Source organism: Dendropsophus ebraccatus, chromosome 14 (assembly GCF_027789765.1).
Source record: "Dendropsophus ebraccatus isolate aDenEbr1 chromosome 14, aDenEbr1.pat, whole genome shotgun sequence".
Lineage (NCBI taxonomy): Eukaryota > Metazoa > Chordata > Amphibia > Anura > Hylidae > Dendropsophus > Dendropsophus ebraccatus.
The window spans coordinates 51,897,834-51,917,914 of NC_091467.1; the positions used below are offsets into that span (position 1 = coordinate 51,897,834).

At 47.9% G+C, this 20,081-nt stretch overlaps 1 protein-coding gene across 3 annotated transcripts; it reads left to right on the forward strand.

Annotated features, from left to right (window-relative positions):
• The first annotated feature begins 5 nt into the window (after nucleotides 1–5).
• Nucleotides 6–16,493, forward strand: LSM14B (LSM family member 14B). Of its 3 annotated transcripts, XM_069951724.1 has the most exons (9): nucleotides 6–292; nucleotides 3,377–3,540; nucleotides 8,296–8,431; nucleotides 10,439–10,555; nucleotides 12,428–12,598; nucleotides 12,813–12,881; nucleotides 14,263–14,424; nucleotides 14,493–14,649; nucleotides 15,309–16,493. In XM_069951724.1, exons 1-9 carry the CDS (start codon nucleotides 172–174, stop codon nucleotides 15,472–15,474), a joined length of 1,263 nt encoding a protein of 420 aa, XP_069807825.1. In that variant the 5' UTR covers nucleotides 6–171; the 3' UTR covers nucleotides 15,475–16,493. The 3 variants fall into 3 exon arrangements, with proteins under 3 accessions (XP_069807825.1, XP_069807827.1, XP_069807826.1); XM_069951726.1 differs by lacking the exon at nucleotides 10,439–10,555 and having other exon boundaries at nucleotides 7–292; XM_069951725.1 differs by lacking the exon at nucleotides 12,813–12,881 and having other exon boundaries at nucleotides 8–292.
• Nucleotides 16,494–20,081: the final 3,588 nt, after the last annotated feature.

Here is a 20,081-nt window from a genome sequence, read left to right on the forward strand (position 1 = left end):
TTCACAGAGTGCGCAGCAAGAAACGAGACTCGGCCCCGCCTCCGGCGTTCTAGTGGGCGGGGCCGCTTGTCGGCTATATTAGGGGAGACAGTGGGCGGCGCTTGGCAGTCCAGGGGGGTTCCTCAGGTGGAAAGGTGTGGACCCGAAGGGAGTTGTGGAGAAGCCGGAATCATGAGCTCGGGAACCCCGTACATTGGCAGCAAGATCAGCCTCATCTCTAAGGCTCAGATCCGCTATGAGGGAATCCTGTACACCATCGACACCGAGAACTCCACTGTGGCCCTAGCCAAAGGTGACGAGGGGAACCCCGGGCCTGGTGCTCGGGTGGGAGTGCGTGGGCTTCGGGCTCGGGAGATGCGTCACTGCCCTCTATGCCGCTTCTATGCATTGCGTCTGCACAGTAACCACTGACGTAATGCAAAGCAGAGAAACCCCAAACACACGGTGTACTGTAGGGGGCGCTACGGGAGCGGGGACAGCCCCCCGGGGGGTGATGGGAGTGGGTGGGGGTCCTCTCTGTATGGATCATTTATGGCCCTTTAAATAGGCTGATTAACCCTTTCATGACTGGCTGCCATGTACTCATGGGGGTAGGAGAGACCGGATTGGAGGCTGGTCTGGCACACAGTGGGGGGGGGGGGCTGGATTGGTGGCTGGCCTGGCACACAGTGGGGGCTGGATTGGTGGCTGGCCTGGCACAGTGGGGGGGGGGGGGGGGGGGCTGGATTGGTGGCTGGCCTGGCACAGTGGGGGGGGGGGGCTGGATTGGTGGCTGGCCTGGCACAGTGGGGGGGGGGGGCTGGATTGGTGGCTGGCCTGGCACAGTGGGGGGGGGGCTGGATTGGTGGCTGGCCTGGCACAGTGGGGGGGGGGGCTGGATTGGTGGCTGGCCTGGCACAGTGGGGGGGGGCTGGATTGGTGGCTGGCCTGGCACAGTGGGGGGGGGGCTGGATTGGTGGCTGGCCTGGCACAGTGGGGGGGGGGGGCTGGATTGGTGGCTGGCCTGGCACAGTGGGGGGGGGGGCTGGATTGGTGGCTGGCCTGGCAAAGTGGGGGGGGGCTGGATTGGTGGCTGGCCTGGCACAGTGGGGGGGGGGGGCTGGATTGGTGGCTGGCCTGGCACAGTGGGGGGGGGGCTGGATTGGTGGCTGGCCTGGCACAGTGGGGGGGGGGGCTGGATTGGTGGCTGGCCTGGCAAAGTGGGGGGGGGCTGGATTGGTGGCTGGCCTGGCACAGTGGGGGGGGGGGGTGGCTGGATTGGTGGCTGGCCTGGCACAGTGGGGGGGGGGGGGTGGCTGGATTGGTGGCTGGCCTGGCACAGTGGGGGGGGGTGGCTGGATTGGTGGCTGGCCTGGCACAGTGGGGGGGGGGGGCTGGATTGGTGGCTGGCCTGGCACAGTGGGGGGGGGGGGTGGCTGGATTGGTGGCTGGCCTGGCACAGTGGGGGGGGGGGTGGCTGGATTGGTGGCTGGCCTGGCACAGTGGGGGGGGGGTGGCTGGATTGGTGGCTGGCCTGGCACAGTGGGGGGGGGCTGGGTTGGTGGCTGGCCTGGCACAGTGGGGGGGGGGGCTGGATTGGTGGCTGGCCTGGCACAGTGGGGGGGGGGGCTGGATTGGTGGCTGGCCCGGCACAGTGGTGGGGGGGGGGGAGTGGACCCTATGGAGGCTTGTTATTAGGAGCATATGCTTGTGCTTCATATATATTGCTAGGGGTACCTCAAGAGCTTGCAATCAGTGAGAGCAGTGGCGCCCCCAGTTTGTCTACAGCATGTCTGTATAAGCGGGTGACCTTGCTGCCTTTTTGTAAGTGGATTAGTCCCGGCTGGTCCACCTGATGGGTGTGCATGACTTGCTGGTTTCCTTCCTTATATTGGTCGGCTGCAGTAAGATGTGGTGACTGCGTTTTCCCCAATTGTCCCCTTGTTGCAGAGGTGCAGGAAGCTTAGATATGGGAGGCTGTTTGTTTCAGCTGTTGCAAAACTGGAATTCCCTGCATGCTCTTCCTGTGGCTCTAAGATCAGGGATGGGGAACCTTCGGCCCTCCAGCTGTGGCGAAACTACAACTCCCATTGTGTCTGGACAGCTGCATGCTGGGAGTTGTGGTTCTGCACCAGTGGGATAACATGCTCTGTATAGTCCCAGCAGCTGTGCCCATGGTCACCAGTGACTTCTCTTCTTGGCGGTATGGGAAGGAAATAAATCTCTGGTGACTATGTTGCATCTGTGTCAGTCAGGAGCAGGCACAGCTGAAGCCACTTGCAGGTAAGTTTTAAAGGGTACCTGTCACCCCCCGTGACAGGCTCCCGACCCCCGTTAGAGCCCCCTATACTCGCCTAATCCCGCCGGGTCCCGCTTCTGGAGGTGGTCGGGTGATTAAGATCTCAGCCGCTGCAGCCCGGCGCGCGCGCGCTGAGATGAGTCCAACACCCATAGAGAATGACAGGAGAGTCCAGCGCTCCGTCATTCTCTATGGGTGTTGGACTCATCTCTCAGCGTGCGCGCCGGGCTGCGGCGGCTGAGATCTCCGTCACCCGACCACCTCCAGAAGCGGGATTAGGTGAGTATAAGCGGCTCTAACGGGGGATGGGAGCCTGTCACCCCGGCACGGGGGGGTGACAGGTTCCCTCTAAGATACTGCTTGCCAAAGATGGTGCCAGGGATTTGTATGTCTGCGGCAGAAGCTGCCATTGCAGTAGGTTTTCCCTACAGAAGATATGGGAACCTAATGGGGGACTCTGGCTTATAGGGAAAGCCTATAACAGTAAGGCAATCCACAAAGTCTTGCACTCTTAACTAGTCATCTGGGCGTTTCTTTTGCCAAGTAGTCACAATCCCTGGGGGTGTCAGCGCTGTAATCGGGCCCCCTTGAGTGTGGTTTTAGTACGTCACAAGAGGTGGGCCTTGGATTGCGTTAGCGCTGCAACATCTTCATTACTGCGCATGTGCAGTACAGTGGGGTGAGGGCGCTGGTGTACTGCACATGCGCAATGATGACATCGACATGGGGATGTACTGGACATAGAGCTGGAGCGCCTGGGGACTGTGACTACTTGGCAAAAGGGAAAGGCCCAGGTGGCTAGTTGGCGCTCATTATCCTAGCGTATGCAAGTTTGCAGGTTATACGGCACAGGCTATATACAGTATATATGTTTGGGAAGTGTGCTGGGTGAAGTAGCAGCAAGTTTCCTCAGCCTTTTGTAATGATTGGTTCCCTTTAAGTGGAGCCTACTTTGGTGCAGGGTGATGTCGCCCCCCCCCCCCTCCAATATGACAGTATTTGGTTCCTGATTGGTACTGCTGTATTCATTGTATATTCCCCCCACACACATATAAATGCTTCCTGTAGCCTCTAACCACTTTACTTACCTCTGCACAGTGCGATCCTTTGGGACTGAAGACCGTCCTACCGACCGCCCCGCGCCTCCCCGTGAAGAGGTGTACGAGTATATTATATTCCGGGGCAGTGACATCAAAGACATCACGGTGTGTGAGCCCCCAAAAGCCCAGCATGCCTTACCCCAGGATCCAGCCATCGTCCAGGTATGACAACACTGACGGGACCTGGGCTATGGGAGCGCTTACACCTAAATGAGGCCGTACTTGTTATAGACAGTGGTGGCAGCTGTTCAGCTCATCACCTTGGATACATGACCTAATGGAGTCTGGTTTCATCCCAAATCTGACGCGCTCATACTGTAATCCCTACCCTATACCTTATACTGCAGCTCTACTGATCCCTTTCCTACAATCCCTACCCTATACTTTATACTGCAGCTCTACTGATCCCTTTCCTACAATCCCTACCCTATGCTTTATACTGCAGCTCTACTGATCCCTTTACTACAATCTCTGCCCTATGCTTTATACTGCAGCGCTACTGATCCCTTCCTACAATCCCTACCCTATACTTTATACTGCAGCTCTACTGATCCCTATACTACAATCCCTACCCTATACCTTATACTGCAGCTCTACTGATCCCTATACTACAATCCCTACCCTATACCTTATACTGCAGCTCTACTGATCCCTATACTACAATCCCTACCCTATGCTTTATACTGCAGCTCTACTGATCCCTTTCCTACAATCCCTACCCTATGCTTTATACTGCAGCTCTACTGATCCCTTTACTACAATCCCTACCCTATGCTTTATACTGCAGCTCTACTGATCCCTTTCCTACAATCCCTACCCTATGCTTTATACTGCAGCTCTACTGATCCCTTTACTACAATCCCTACCCTATGCTTTATACTGCAGCTCTACTGATCCCTTTACTACAATCTCTGCCCTATGCTTTATACTGCAGCTCTACTGATCCCTTCCTACAATCCCTACCCTATACTTTATACTGCAGCTCTACTGATCCCTATCCTACAATCCCTACCCTATGCTTTATACTGCAGCTCTACTGATCCCTTTACTACAATCTCTGCCCTATGCTTTATACTGCAGCTCTACTGATCCCTTCCTACAATCCCTACCCTATACTTTATACTGCAGCTCTACTGATCCCTATCCTACAATCCCTACCCTATGCTTTAAACTGCAGCTCTACTGATTTCTATACTACAATCTCTGCCCTATGCTTTATACTGCAGCTCTACTGATCCCTACCCTATGATTTATACTGCAGCTCTACTGATCCCTATACTACAATCTCTGCCCTATACCTTATACTGCAGCTATACTGATCCCTATACTACAATCCCTACCCTATGCCTTATACTGTAGCTCTACTGATCTCTATACTACAATCTGTCCTATGCCTTATACCGCAGCTTCTCTGATCCCTATACTACAATCCCTACCCTATACCTTATACTGCAGCTCTACTGATCCCTATACTACAATCCCTACCCTATGCTTTATACTGCAGCTCTACTGATCCCTATACTACAATCCCTACCCTATGCTTTATACTGCAGCTATCCTTATCTCTACTCAATGCTTTATACTGCAGTTTTACTAATCCCTATAATCCCTATGCTGTCCCTACCCTATGCTTAATAGCCCTATCAGGCATGTTTGGTAGATGAATGCTCTGTGTAAAGACTGCGGTCAGTAACATGGCCCTAAGGCTAGTTTCACACTCCATAAATATGAAAATATTGCTGTAGATTTCAGGTAAGTATACAGCTGTTCTAGGGATAACTGCTGTGTGGGAAATTGGCCAGTGATGCCCATAGTATAGAATGAGTGTAATTGATGAACAAGCTCATTATTTACAATCTGTTTTGGCAAATACAACAAATGTAACTAAAAATTGTTGGTATTTAGCTTTTATTTTGTTTGGTCTTAGCCTTGTACTGCAGCTTAATCGGATGCATAATACAGATGGAAACTAGGTATTTATCACTGTATAACTCCTTGAGAACCCAGTGAAATGCCTAATGCTTTGTACCCCACACTCTGACTTCACAGCTGTAGCACAACTAAAACTCCCAGCATGCAGTGATGCAGAAAGGGTTGCACTCCATAGATTGGAGGCCCCTAACCTAATACATTGATTACATTTGCTATTGGGAGTACTGCTGTGCCCATGCACACTTGATCAATGCAGATTTGGCCAGTGTGATATGTATGGTAAGAGCATTCCCAGTGTAACTGGTTGCTGGGAGTGCTGTCCCCATGCCCTGTGCAGATGCAGCTAATGGCAAGAGGCCATAATGGGCTAAACCTGACAAAATAAGCTAAGTGACCCACAGCATATGACCTGATAGGGTTTGTTACAGAATCTCAAAATGTTGTCTTGCCTGCTCGTGGTGTCCAGGTGAGTAAAATCTGTCCATGGATTCTATATATGATAGTTTAAGATGGTGGCAGGCCCTGAACTGGTTAACTTTCTCCTGGATCATGTGTTATAAAACGTGCTGCTGGCGCGAGACGCTCTTAACACACTGCTGCCAGATTTAGTTGGGGTTTACGTAACTTGTCCCAATTATAAGTTAAATGGATAAAAGCAGTGAGCGCTGTGTCCTGATGCCACTACCCTCTGCTCCAGTGTATTGTCTGGCAGAAGAGGTTGTGTCTGGAGATTGGGGTGACAATTCGGGAAAACCTGTCCAGCAGGTAGAATTCTTAGAAATCAAAGTGTCCTTACAGTTGTCGTCTCATCCCAGGGTTTTAAAAACCCCTATTAAAGTTTCCTGCTAGAACTTTGCATGTTTTGCTGGTAGAGAATCAAAAGGCTCTTTATATCCAAAGACTAAATATCCCAATACACCCTAGACTTTGGCTGTGCTCAAGGCTTGGCCATCCTTCAGTCTAAGGTGTGTGTGGCTCTCTGTACCTGGGTTTACTTGAACATGCTAATTAATCCTGTGTGTGTGGAGGTCGAGGGGCAGGTGGTAGAGAACGGTTACTGGAGGTAAATGGCCAGCTTAAAGGTTTTCCACCAAATAAGTCAGGAGGCAAAGGGGAAAAATAATCAGCAAACTAGACTTGCCTCACCTTGTGCCCTGTAGTCACTCCCAGGTCCTGTTGACAGATGCGGGACCTGCAGCTTTTCCAGCTTCAACATCTCATACGAGCTAAGTGGCTGGCTGAGCGGGCATTGACTTTGCAGCTGGAAGAACCGGGTACCTGACATGCCTGGATTCCAGCCAAAGATTACTTCCAGGGGTGGTCAGCGGGATTTGGGAGCAGCACAACAGGCACGGGGATGGGTGAGTTAAGGTGGTTGGTTTTCCCACCAAATTGTTTCAGCTCAGCCGCACTCATTTCTGCTGGTCTCATAGGCTTCATTCTATGGTTTGGCAGATTCCAGTCTGCCAGAAGAGTGAACCCGCTCATTATTCAGGCGGACGGCGGAATCTGGCAAAACATAGAATAAAGTCTATGGGACCAGCGGAGATGGGGGCGAGCTGCGGGTGATCTGCCGGGATTCCATAATGTGGACATACCCTCAATGTGTTTTACCTGGCCTGATACATTGACATAAGACTGCCGCATGAGTCCTACAAGCTTTAAGGCTGGGTTCACTGTTTTTGCAATCCGTTTTTTTGCAACAAAAAAAATGGCAAAAACGGATAAGTGTGTGTGCATCTGTTTTTCCATTGAATTCCATTCTAAAAAGATCAAAAGGGATCCGTTTTTTTAACTGGCACAAAAATGAGGTAGACTTAGTTTTTGTGTACGTTAAAAAAAATCCTTTTTTTAAATAAAGGAATTCAATGAAAAAAGGATGCACACGTTTTTCCAACAGTTTATGAAAAAAACTGATTGCAAAAACGTAGTATGAACCCAGTCTAACTTGTCTAGCCTAGGTTCATAGTTATGTTTTACGCATGAGGACCCTTTAGCGTTTGCTATATGTCAAAATTCCTCACTACTTCAAATATCTCTGCTGGCTGTCGGTGAATAGTAGTTGTAACCCAGACTATAGGCTGTATGTACACCATGTCCTCCAGAAATTGCCTTGTGTAGGGCCTTAGACTGCTAAATTTCCTCCTTGCTGTTCATAAGACTGCGCCACCGGAATCACCGCGCCAGTGCCAACTGTCTCGTTACAAAAGCAATGTACCTGATGGTTCATTTGCTTTAAAGGGGCTGTCCAGGCTTGGCTGTTTTCTTCTGGAAACAGCAGCACTTTTGTCTTGAGGACAGTGGCCCCCTGGTAGGCTCTGGCACATATACTCCCCGCAGCTGATCGGTGTCCTGCTGTCCTGCTTCATTCCGGTCCCATGGTTCCGATCAAATCCAGTGCGTGCTCACCAGCTTCTGTCTCCTGTGAATATATGCCGGAACTCACGCGCTTCAATGCATTCTCTATGGAAGTGCATGACTTCCAGCGTTCAATCACAGGACAGATAAGGAGTCACTGCAGAGGCTACAGTGAGCCTGTGACTAATTTGAACAGCACCGGAATGAAGCCGCGCCATGGGACACTGATCTACTCCGGTGAGTATACGTGCCAGTGGGGCCAATAATTTTTGTGACCTGCTTCTTTAAAGAGGCTATCCAGTACTACAAAAACATGGCCACTTTCCCCCTACTGTTCTCTCCAGTTTGGGTGGGGTTTTGAAACTCAGTTCCATTGAAGTGAATGGAGCTTAATTGCAAACTGTACCTGAACTGGAGACAACAGTAGGGGGAAAAGTGGCCATGTGTTTGTAGCGCTGGATAACCCCTTAAACATTTGTGGTGTTGTACAGGTAGATGCTTGGATGTGGAAGCCCCAGATTGCCGGCCCCTACTATTAATCAATTGGGGGCCCACTGCTTACAAGGGATGTGTAGTATAGATCATTTCTTCATGATGTAAATTCTTGTTCTTCTCCTTTCCCTGCAGTCGTCCCTGGGCTCTGCCTCCTCCTCATCCTACCAGCCGTCTGTGCCTTACAGCCCGTTCCGAGGCATGCCGACATATGGCCAGCTTGCTGCCTCCTCTCTTCTCAGCCAGCAGTATGCCGCCTCCTTGGGTCTAGGTATGTAGTTTGCTGAGATGCTCTGAATTTCATGTGTATATTGTATTAGTGGGGAGGAACGACTAAATTACTGCCAGACAAATTATATCCTTTGAGAATGAGGGGAGATCAGGAGTTAAATTCATAATCTTAGTGGTTATCCAGCGCTACAAAAACATGGCCACTTTCTTCCAGAGACAGCCCCACTCTTGTCTCCATCTTGGGGCGGGGTTTTGCTGCTCAGTTCATTGAAGTGAATGGAGCTTAATTGCAAACCGCACCTGAACTGGAGACGAGTCATGTTGTCTCTGAAAGAAAGTGGCCATGTCTTTGCAGCGCTAGTTAACCCCTTTAATATCTCCCTGCCCCCTCCCCCGATCTGAGAATGTGTATAGACTTTCCCTGTTACATTTAATTAAAAAATAGCTTGACCTGTTTCTCAGACTTGGGTGCTAGGGTCCTATTAGTCAGGGTGCTAGGGTCCTATTAGTCAGGCCCATGACATCCTGATCAATAATGTAAACGAGCTGCTGATTGTTTAGCAAGGGCTGCGTAGACATTAGCCATGTCCATGTAGCCCTTGCCATAAACTGTTCATACATTACCTCTCCATGCTCCCAATCTTCTCCTGCCCTGGCATGGCATGCTGCAGCTTCTCTGAGCTGACAGGCTGCTCATCCAATCACTGGCGGGGACCGCCGTAGACAATGAATGGCTGAGCGGCCTGTCAGCTGAGAAGCTGCAGCATGCCATGCCGGGGCAGGAGAAGATTGGTAGCATGGAGAGGTAATGTGTGAACAGTTTATTCAATCATTTGCTGTCTGCCGCACATCCCTATTACATATCCAGACCTAAAGCCAATAATTGTCATGGGCTTATCACTGTTACAGGGTGATAATCTGCGTAATTCAGCTGACAATCGCTCCATGTATTAGGGCTCTTGGGGTCCATTTACACAGAAAAGATTATCTGCCCAAGATTTGAAGCCAAAGCCAGGATTTGAAGAGGAGAAATCTCAGACTTTCCTTTATGACCTGATCTGTTTTGTCTGCTTCTGGCTTTAGCTTCAAATCTTTGGCAGATAATTTTTCTGTGTAAATGGACCCTTAGGGCGCTATTCCACCGGATGATTATCGTTCAGATTATCATTAAATCATTCGAATCTAAACGATGATCGTTCGATTGGATAGCAGTTAACGACTGGACGAGAAAACGTTGATCGTTTAATAAGACCTGGACCTATTATCGTTGCTCGTTCGCAAGTCATTTGCATTGAATAAGTCGTTCGCAGTAGTGACAAACGCACTAGCGACCACAAGACGACCGCAAGAACGATCATAAGTAACGATTATCTTTCCATGTAAATGGGTGAACGATTTCAGGTCTTTCGCAATAGTGGTCGTTTGGATCGTTTATCGTTAACAATAGAGAACGATAATCGTCCTGTGGAATAGGGCCCTTAGACTGACTAATAGAAAGCATGACTAAGTGCTTCAGTCCCTGCCTCACTGCAGGTCTCTATAGACGTGCAGTCCATCTTTTGTATTGATCCAGCGAGTCAGGCTGAACACCCAGACCATCAAGACTTTGTAAGTTTATGTAACATGTCTAAAGTGTTAGCAGGGATATCTCTTAAACCTGTAGGAGACTATTCAGTAGCTCAGAAGTCTAGTGCCTGAGATTTTCAGGTTTAGTTTTTCTGTAACACAAGGATTAATGGAATAGATGAACAAGGATGGCTTTATTTTTTTGGGTAATGTTACATTGCTAACAAGGCTTGGGCTGTGCAATGACTTGTGGCCATGTGACCTTAGATGTGCAGAAATCCAGCAGTTTTGGACCATTTCTGTATGTCATGTTGTGGTAGAAGCAGCTGCACTGTGACCATTCACTTCCGATGTAGCAGGGTGACATAACATAGCGCTTACATGGCCACCAGTCGCTATGTAGCCCCAGCCTGTCTTGTCCTGAGATCTGCAGCTTGCAGTAATGGTGACCTGTTAATAACTCATTGAACTGTCCACACAGAGAAGCTGGTAAGCCCTTCGGCATCAGCCGCAGCATCCAGCTCCTCGTCCTCCCCATCTCCACAGCCTGTGGCACCGGATCCTGACTTACTGGCAGAGCCCCCACACCTCTCCAAGGGTAACCCGGCCAGCTTGTGTTGCATATTGATAGCATGCCGCTATAGAATAGTCGTTTTTTTGTTCTACATCCAGTAACGTTGTTGTCTTGTTCCGTGTCGCATCAGTCTGCAGGTTATAATGGCGCATCACATGACTAGGGGTGTCTGGGATAAGCAAGTTACCCTTTAAGTTGGGGGGGGTGTAATGTCTCCTTGGAAAAAGCCACCTAAAATAGTGAGCTGATAGTAATCCTTGAGGAAACACTAAAACACAATGTCAGAATATGGTGGAGGTTCCTTCAATAAGATCTGATGTCTGTGCAGTCTGGCTGCCTAGAACGCCAGCTGCAGGGGTATTTTAGTACTGATAAAGTAGCCTCTTGCATAGCCTTGGCTGCTGCTGTAGAGCATCAGTGACACTGGCTTACGGAAACTGGTGACCAGTATGAATTGCACTGGTTTCCATAGTCATTTAGCACCGCATGCTGAGTAAGAATCTGACCTTCTATGTGTTTGGACAGCAAGGCATGTTTCATGAAGTCTTCTTGGTTTCTTCACCAATAAATTGCACAAATCTTGGCGTTAATGCTTCCTAACCTGCGGAGCGCCAGTCATTGTGACCCTGTATCTCCTAGCATGCACTGACCACTTGTAGTGGTTGTTGCACTCCATATAGCAGCTATTAAAAAACTACAACTCCCATCATGCTCTTGTGGTTTGCCATAACACTTTAATGAACCAAGTGGCTAAGCCTATATTTTTTAATGAATGAAAGGCTAAAACACAATGTAACAGAGCCTGACTTGAAAGACAATGTGTCCCTCATCCATGCTGGTTATTCCCTATTTAACACTGAGGATCTAAAATTTGCTTGTTCACCAAAGCTTCTTTCTTAAACTTGCATTAGTTCATGGATGGATTTTGTTATTAACGGTTTGTAACATTTATTAAGTTACATAGAAGTATTCTTAACCTGTATACATTGAGCTCCCCCTACTGGTGGCCACAGGCAGTTACAGTTTTTGTTGTGAAATGCCGCCAAACCTGCAGCAGGCAGCATAAATCTTTAACTTGGAATAAAAAATACCCCTGTAGTTTAGAGCCCCTTCTAATGTGTTTTGCCGCTTTGTTTCTTGCTTTCAGCAATCTATCCGCTGTGTAGATGTTTGTTGCATGACTTGTTCATAGCTAGTATGTTATGTCTGCACAATATATCAGCATGTGTGTGATCATACAATCCTCTGTGGAAGCCAGCAATACTGTTGGGTGAACTAGCAGGGTGTCCAGCTACTAACACTATTAATGTGATGCGTGCTGGGCTGCCTGGCAAGTGAAGCTTGAGAATAAAAACTTACTGCTTTATCTCTGGGCAAAACCTGGTGACAACCATAAGACTAAATTAAAGGGATGCTGTTAAAAGGCATCAATGTTCCAATCCTGGATAAATTCTTAATACCCATCCCTTATCTGCAGAAGAGGTGATGGGGTTATGGTGCTCAGATCCCACAGTTCAGACACCTATGTTATGAGGACAGAGGTTCTGGGATGGTGGTCAGACATGGTTGTAGCACCATTAAACTCCTTTAGGCAGCCTTCTGCCATGTTAATCTCACCCACATGTTCAAGCATGGCTCCATGGGACACAGAACACCTGTTGTGATCAGGTTTGGTGGGAAGCTTTAGTACTGGGCAATGGTTTGTCACCTGGTCCTGCCCAGAAAACTATAATATCCTCCTATATAGAGGCTTGTATTACTGCTAGCTCCGCTTCATCTTCTGTTACCTTTATTAACCCTACTAGTTTGTGTCCATTGCATTGAGTGTTGCTGGGGGCTCCCATGACAGCTCTACCTGGGAATTTCCTACTGAAGTGTTCCCTTTTCTGCCTGCAGCTGGCTTCCCATCAATCCCAGCGAGGAAGAGTCCTATGGTGGAGCAAGCGGTTCAGACTGGTCCAATGGAGAATATGGCGCAAAAGAAGCTACAACCGGCAAAGGGCCCCCCTGTGAGCCAGCGAGGGAACAGACCGGCCCAGGCGGGAGGCCAGCCTGCGCCAATAAGTGGTAAATAGCCTGTACTGGGATTGGCTGTGTGCGGGCTCTGACTGTTCAGCTTTATGGTAAAATCTGTTCCTCACCATAAGTGACTTATAAAGTTCCCTCAATGATTCCAGAGACAACAGTAACCAGGGACTCTGTGTTCATAGTGGATAGCTCCACTATATAACCTGGTCTGTTCGTGTAGAAACCCCTTCAGTCTACTTCTGGTTTCTTTCAGCCCCACCTCAGACTGCACCGACACAGAATATCAATGATGAGAATAGACGACCCCAAAGACGGAGGTCAGGTAAAATAATGGGGCTTGGGGATCATTGTACTGCGGATGATCATTGGGCGGAGTTAGTAAACCACATATAGGGAGACTTTAGGTATGATGCCAACTCACATGCGTATACTTCCATATAGTACATAGCTGGGCTGAGTCTTCCAGAATGGGACATACTGATGTCTTACAGGGAGATCCTAGTTTGATGTCCTCCCCTCTCCAGAAATCTTCAGTTTGTAGAGTCTTTACTATAGATTATCTCAATTTTCATTTTAAAAGGGTCATCCAGTCCCATGTAAATGAAGCTATACTACTTGTCTAATGTCAGATAACATGTAAGTTATACAGGGGTTTGGTGCCACTTTTCCAAGGGTAATAGACTGATACCAGATATTGCAGCCAGTTTGCCATGAAATGTCAGTGTGAAGTCCTCTGTAAACTCATACTGTGTGAACACACCCTAAAACTGATTCAGAGACCCTGGCATTGTAATGAATCCTCATACTGGGAGTTATGTGATTCTAGTCCGTAGCAAATCTTTGTGCTTGGGCCATAATAGTGGAATGTGTGAATACCCCCTAACACTTATCAGAAGGGGTAATGGCTGATTGATGCATGACCTATGTGCCGCTTTAGAGCCCTGGTGATCTTGCATATCTTTGTCTAACCCATTAAGTTGAATTGCGATGCAGTACACATGAATGTCCCTTCCTTCAAATAGGGTAGACTGCATTATCATGATTGGTGAGGGGCAGACTGCTGGAACCCCCACCGATCAGCCATCACTTAGTGGGAAAACCCCTGAAGTGTACCTAAACTTGCAAACAGCTGATATGTCATAGAAATGTCTGGGGCTGTGATTTGGTGGGGTCCAGTTGCAACGTTGCGTTTGTCTATTCTATCATTGGGGGTCTCAGCAGATGGACTCCCACTGATCACCGCTTCTGATATGTCAGAAGGTAGCGATGAGCGAATCGTGACCACGCTCAGTTTGTCCAAACCTGAATGGTGTGCATTCAGTGGCTGAAGTTGGATGCAGCCCTAAACCTACTTGGAGAATATGGATACACCAATAGCCCCCCCCCCCCCAGTAATCAAATGCAAGCAGCGTTCAGGTTCAGACTAAGCGACGCACGCTCCAGGTTTACTCATCTGTAGTCAGAAATTTTTGGAAGTGCCTATACTGAGCTTTATTTACATCAGACTGGACAACTCCTTTAGGAATAAACCTTAGTAGGCTAGATGGTCTCTTTTGAGCCCCAGCTGACTTAGATTGTGAAAGATGTAAATCCCTAATACTGAAGCTTGACTCTAATGCCCCTCCCTCCCCCTACGTGCACAGACTGTAGAAGCCATGTAGGCTCTGCTTTATCTACCATGATGGTCTCCTGTGATTCTTCAGGTAACAGGCGAGCCAGGAATCGCTCTCGAGGGCAGAACCGGCCGACCACCGTCAAAGAGAACGCTATCAAATTTGACGGTGACTTTGATTTTGAAAGCGCAAACGCTCAATTCAACCGGGAGGAACTAGATAAAGAATTCAAGGATAAGCTCAACTTCAAAGGTAGCTATGAGTCCTGTGAGGTGTAGTGCTGGTGCCAGGCTGGATTACACATTGCTTCTCCCTCACAGATGACAAGCCTGAGAAGGAGGGTGACGAGAAGGGAGACTCTGGAGTGGAAACCCAGAATAGTGATGGCAATCCAGAGGAAGATCCCCTGGGGCCTAATATATACTATGACCGCACAAAGTCTTTCTTCGATAACATTTCTTCAGAGATGAAATCCAGGTAGGTGACAGGGTTTCTGAATAAGGTCTGCAAAAATAAGGTAAGGCTGGGTTCCTGCTACGTTTATGCAATACTTGTGTTTTTTTTTCTTTCTTTCAACAATTAGCAAAAATCGAATGCGTGTGTGCATCCAGTTTGATCTGTTTTTCCATTGAATTCCAGTATAAAAATGGATCAAAAATGTAGTCAACCTCCTTTGTGTCTGTTAAAAAAAACTTAACGGTCTTAATACTTTTTTATAATGGAATTCAATTGAAAAACTGATTAAAACAGGTGCATCCGTTTTTGCAAAAACGTAGTGTGAACCCAGCCTATTGGATGTTGTGTAGGGTCATTTACAGTTGGTAACAGTGTGTACAGATGATTCAGAGCTGCACTCACTGTTCTGCTGTGTAATACATTATATAATCCTCAGTTCTGTGCAGTATGTGTTGTATGCTGGCAAAATAGGGAGTGCAGTTCTTGATTATTATACAGGACCAGTACAGGGTAAGTAATGTATGTGCAGTGTCTCAACTAGCTGAATATTGAGTTTAGCTCTGGAGTGTGCTTTTAGCCTGCGAATGTATGTCGCTGCTTTATAGACCCTCATTTATACCCGGATTTAGTTATTGCATTATAATACTGTAATGAATATTTGGCGTCCCTTGTCTGCACAGGCGTACCACGTGGGCAGAGGAGAAAAAGCTGAACACAGAAACATTTGGGGTCTCTGGCAGATTCCGTCGAGGCCGCAGCTTCCGTGGTGGGTTTAGAGGAGGAAGGGGCGGTGCGGCTCCACGAAGGAACCAGACAACGCAGAGGGCCGGCACCGGGAGGGTGTGAAGACTTCTGTCATTAACATGGACAAAATCAGGGGTTTGTGTCCCTAACTGGACTAGTCTTCCATAACTTCTTACCCCAGACGCTCCCCCTTTACTCCTCCCCTCAAAACGCATTGTAGCAGCTCCGTATCCCTGCACTGGGCAGGACAAGAACCTGCATTGCTTTCATCCATAACACTGGTTTGTATAGGCTACAGATTGGACTTGGCACGGAAGTGCGTGTGCGTATAGGAGAGCATAGCGGTGCTTTATCATATAGGGGCAAGGTATGTGCTACTTTACATGAGGTGAGCAGTTATATTTTGGACCTCAGACAGAAGGATTTTTTTTTTTTTTTTTTACTTTTAATGTGTCCTTTTCTTTTGACGCAAATTGCCCTTTTTAGCGTGGGGGTTTTAATGCCTTTGTTTGGCGCTCGGACGAGCAATCTGCTCACCCCACCCCCCACCCCCATACGGGGTGTCACTTGAGTATTCGACAGTGTACCAAAGCGGGTTCAGTGGTGGGTGGCGGGTACAGCTTCACCCCTCACTTTTTATTTATTTCTTTAAATTTTGTTAAAGCACTTAGTTAATTGACGCCATGGTCGCCGGGTAGGAAGGCTATGTGTGCTTATCTGTGACCGCTATTCTCATAACACTAGCCCAGACTGCTAGCCGACTGCCATAATCGTGTAACCTGGAAAAGTCACCCTCCAAATGCAAAAGTTTCCTTTATCATATGGAGATCCAATTCAGAGTTGCAACCGCAGGTCATGCAACTCTTCGGTTCTGCCAACTCAGCATGACTCCTAAGCTATTGCCACAAGATGACAAAGTTGCATGAGATGGGTCTGCATTTTTTTTCTGACACTGCTACACTTACCCGGTATTGTAACATTTTCTGCAAATGACCATTTTTAAGTTATGAGAAGTTTAATTTAAGAAAGTGTCTTTATTTTTGTAGAATCCTGGTGCTGATAACCAGTAGCCCATGGGGATGTGATATGACTTGGAACCTACCAATAAATCTACAACCGTTTCACTTGTGCCATGTTTCTTCCACCTGCGTCTCCCTCGGTGCTCTCCAACATACTGATATCTTTCCCAATGTTGCAAAACTACAACTCCCAGTATACAATGTTAGCAGTTGGATGTCAGGGCACCATTTTGTTTTGTTCAACAGCTGAGAAACCATGGCTTCATGCCAGGAGTGTAGAGCCTGTGCCCCTCCAACTATTGAGAAATTACATTTCCCATCTTGATAGCTGAAGATTGTCCAGGCTTGATGGAAATTGTAGTTTTGTAACAGCTGGGGCGCTGCAGGTTGTGCACCCCTGCTCTAAGCAATAAGGAAATATAATTTGTGGGTAAGAGTTGTGTAACGAGTGGGGGGGGACTGTTGCAAAGTTGTACAGATCCACAGCAGCCATTTTCCTACCATACGTGTGCAAAAGCTGCTTTTGTTGACATCTCTGTACTTTGGGCTTCAGTAGGAACATATGGCTGAGGTCTGGCTGCAGCAGTCACATGTTGACATGCAGGCGGGGGTCCTTGGCACAAGAACAGCAGAATACTGGTATTAGATAAGGTGAGTATCTACACACACTTCTCCAGATATCCGACAGATCATTGATGCCAAAGCATCAGGAATATACTAAAAACAGTGAGCAGATGCTGTTTCTTGAAGACTTAAGAAAAAAAAAACTTCATCAGCTCTCTTCACTACCCTTTTAGAACCCAGTGCTGGGGTAAATGACATCACTGAGCATTAGTGATGTCATCTGTTGTGCCCACACCATGTTGACAGTAGATCCACCTATACTGCATAGCACATGGGCCTGGGTGTTGAGATAGGCAGATTGTGGATACTACCCGGCAGTGGTCACCAAGCTGTACTAAAACTACAACACTTTGCATGCATTGATGGCTTGTAGTATTGCACTTAGTAAAGCAGTGATGGGAACCTGTGGCCCTTCAGTGGTTGGAAAACTAAATTTCTCACCATGCCTGGGCGATCAAAGCTTTAGTAGCCCTGGCATAATAGGAATAGTAATTTGGCAACAGCTGGAAGGTCACAGGTTCCCTGTTCTGATTTAAAACAATGGTTTGCTAATGTAAAACTCCGTCCCTAAACAGCTGAATGGAATGCTGGGACTTGGTGTCTTATAACAGCTGAGCACATCTCCGGTTGCAGTCTATAGATGGAGGAATGATTGGTGTTAAATGATTTTTCCAGAATTAGAAAAAAAACAGCTACGGTTGCTCCTGTTCTCAGGTTATATATTACATCTCTCCTCCAATTCACTTCAATGAAACCAAGCTGCAATACCACACCCAAACAGAGCGGTGTTTCTGGATATCTATAGTGATTGGCCTATATGCACAGCTGATGGCCTGTGTTACATGGTGAATGAGGCAGGAAACGGCTTCACTCCCTTTCCAGTGGGCTTGCAATTCCTGTTAATGAGCCAGTCTTGGGATGTCCTTATACCAGTGGTCCCTCAACATACAATGGTCTGAACCAACATATGGTATGTGAAAAACCCTTAAAGGGGTAGTGCGGTGGTAAAAAAATTCACAGAATAACACACATTACAAAGTTATACAACTTTGTAATGTATGTTATGTCTGTGAATGGCTCCCTTCCCCGTGTCCCCCCACCCCCACCCGTGTACCCGGAAGTGTAGTGCATTATACATACCTGATTGTGCCGACACGCGTCCGCCATCTTGTGCCAAACGTCATCTCCGGCCGGCCCGAACACCTTCGATCTTCCCGAGTGCCGGCCGCGTCATCAGCTGTTCAGCCGCGATTGGCTGAGTATAACTGTGCTCGGCCAATCGCAGCTCAGCGGCTGATGACGTGGCCATTCACAGACATAACATACATTATAAAGTTGTATAACTTTGTAATGTGTGTTCTGTGAATAATTTTTTACCGCCGCACTACCCCTTTAAGCTATACAAAATGCACAAAAAGGGGGTTTTCACTAACAGGATAGGAAATGTTTGGTCCTAAAAAAAAGTGAACAGTGGTCTGAAAGAACAGTAGTTAGCCTGTTTGACCACCTTTCTATTCACCGCCAATTGCACTGAATGAGATGGCTAAGGTGCTTGGCTTTCTCTCTTATAGCCAGAAACCTGCTCCACACTGAGGGGCAAATACCCCGAAACAGCTGTCTGTGGATGGATGCCTGGCCTTGGTAACCCTTGTCTTTGTTGCGAGTGTAACGACATGAGTTAGACTTTGACTCATAGGGGCCATCCTGGTGTTTCCCTATTTAGGTCCCAATGCTCGCAACAGAGTGAGGACCTTAGGGCCTGCGTATCAGGGTGGTTTGGTGTTCTACCCACTGGGAGGCACCCCTTGGCAACAGGCGTCCTTTTCTGGAGAGAGGGATATCTGGCTATTGTGTTTTGAGACTCACCACTGAGGCTCCACGGACCCCTTCTTTGCATATTGAAATTTTGCAGGGGGCAATCAGTGGAGACTCTGAATACTCCATTGGATTTTTTTTTCCACTGATCTGTGATGTTTTCTTATGCTATTGGTGCAATACACAGTGAATGGAGAGGTGTATTTATGCTATTGGTGCAATACACAGTGAATGGAGAGGTGTATTATTTGCAGACCGCTGTGCATGTTATAACTGGTGGTTCTATACCCAGTGATGTGTTTACTGCCTCTTCTGTGGATAAGTGGTAAATGCTTTTAGTAGGCCACTAATGTACTTTTATTACAGTGCTCTGCCCAGGGTCTGTCACTAGCTTTCAGGTGTGGAGGTAGCAGGGCATGGGCTCTGACAGGCCGGCATAGTTACCCAGCAACTTTGGCACCTGATATATACAGCATCAACTTGCGCTGCTTCTGTATAACTTACAATAGGTTATGAGATCAATTTATTGTGATCAGAGATGAGCGAATTTACAGTCCCTGCTGCTCTACTCCAGGTGCCTGGAAAAGCTGGATCTAGTCCTGGGAAACTTTTCCCAGGACTGGAATCATCTTTTCCAGGCACCTGGAGGAGAGCCACATGGAGTTCAAAGGGAGCCAGCGTATAAGCTGACTACAGAGCTGTTTTACACTGTAGTGTATTGTGAGTTGAGCAACACTGTATCTGGACCAGTAAGGCAGCTTCTGACCTGCTCAAAGTGCTTTCAAATCAGCGGCAAAGTCTACTCTTAAGGCCCTATTCCATGGAACGATTATCGTCCGTATTCGGCCGATATTTGTCCCGTGGAATAGAGTGCAACGATCAGCCGACATCGTTCATGTCAGCTGATCGTTGCAGTCGCTTGTTTTTCAACATGTTGAAAAACAAGCGACTGATACAGCAACGATCTGCTGCCGTCGCTCCGCTGAATAGGAGCATCGGCAGCAGACGCTGCTGTATCCTATGGGCTGCCCGGACGATCAGCGATTTCCCCCGGGCAGCTCCCCGCCGCCCCTCCCGCACTCACCTGCTCGCTGCTGCCGAGTTGAATAGCGGCGGCAGCGAGCTGGGAACGAGGAGCAAACAAACGCTGAGAGCGCTCGTTTGCTCCTCTATACAACCCGTGAAATAGGCCCTTTACTCCAGCAGTTTGCATGAAAGGAAATGCGTGCGATCTCCGTTCTGATCCAATGT

Excerpts from the sequence above, each read along its gene's own strand:
- LSM14B (XM_069951724.1), top strand. The coding sequence starts at position 172 with ATGAGCTCGGGAACCCCGTACATTGGCAGCAAGATCAGCCTCATCTCT. Across the intron at positions 3,541-8,295 it reads AGGATCCAGCCATCGTCCAG|TCGTCCCTGGGCTCTGCCTC; the intron begins GTATGACAACAC and ends CTTTCCCTGCAG. Across the intron at positions 14,425-14,492 it reads GGATAAGCTCAACTTCAAAG|ATGACAAGCCTGAGAAGGAG; the intron begins GTAGCTATGAGT and ends TCTCCCTCACAG.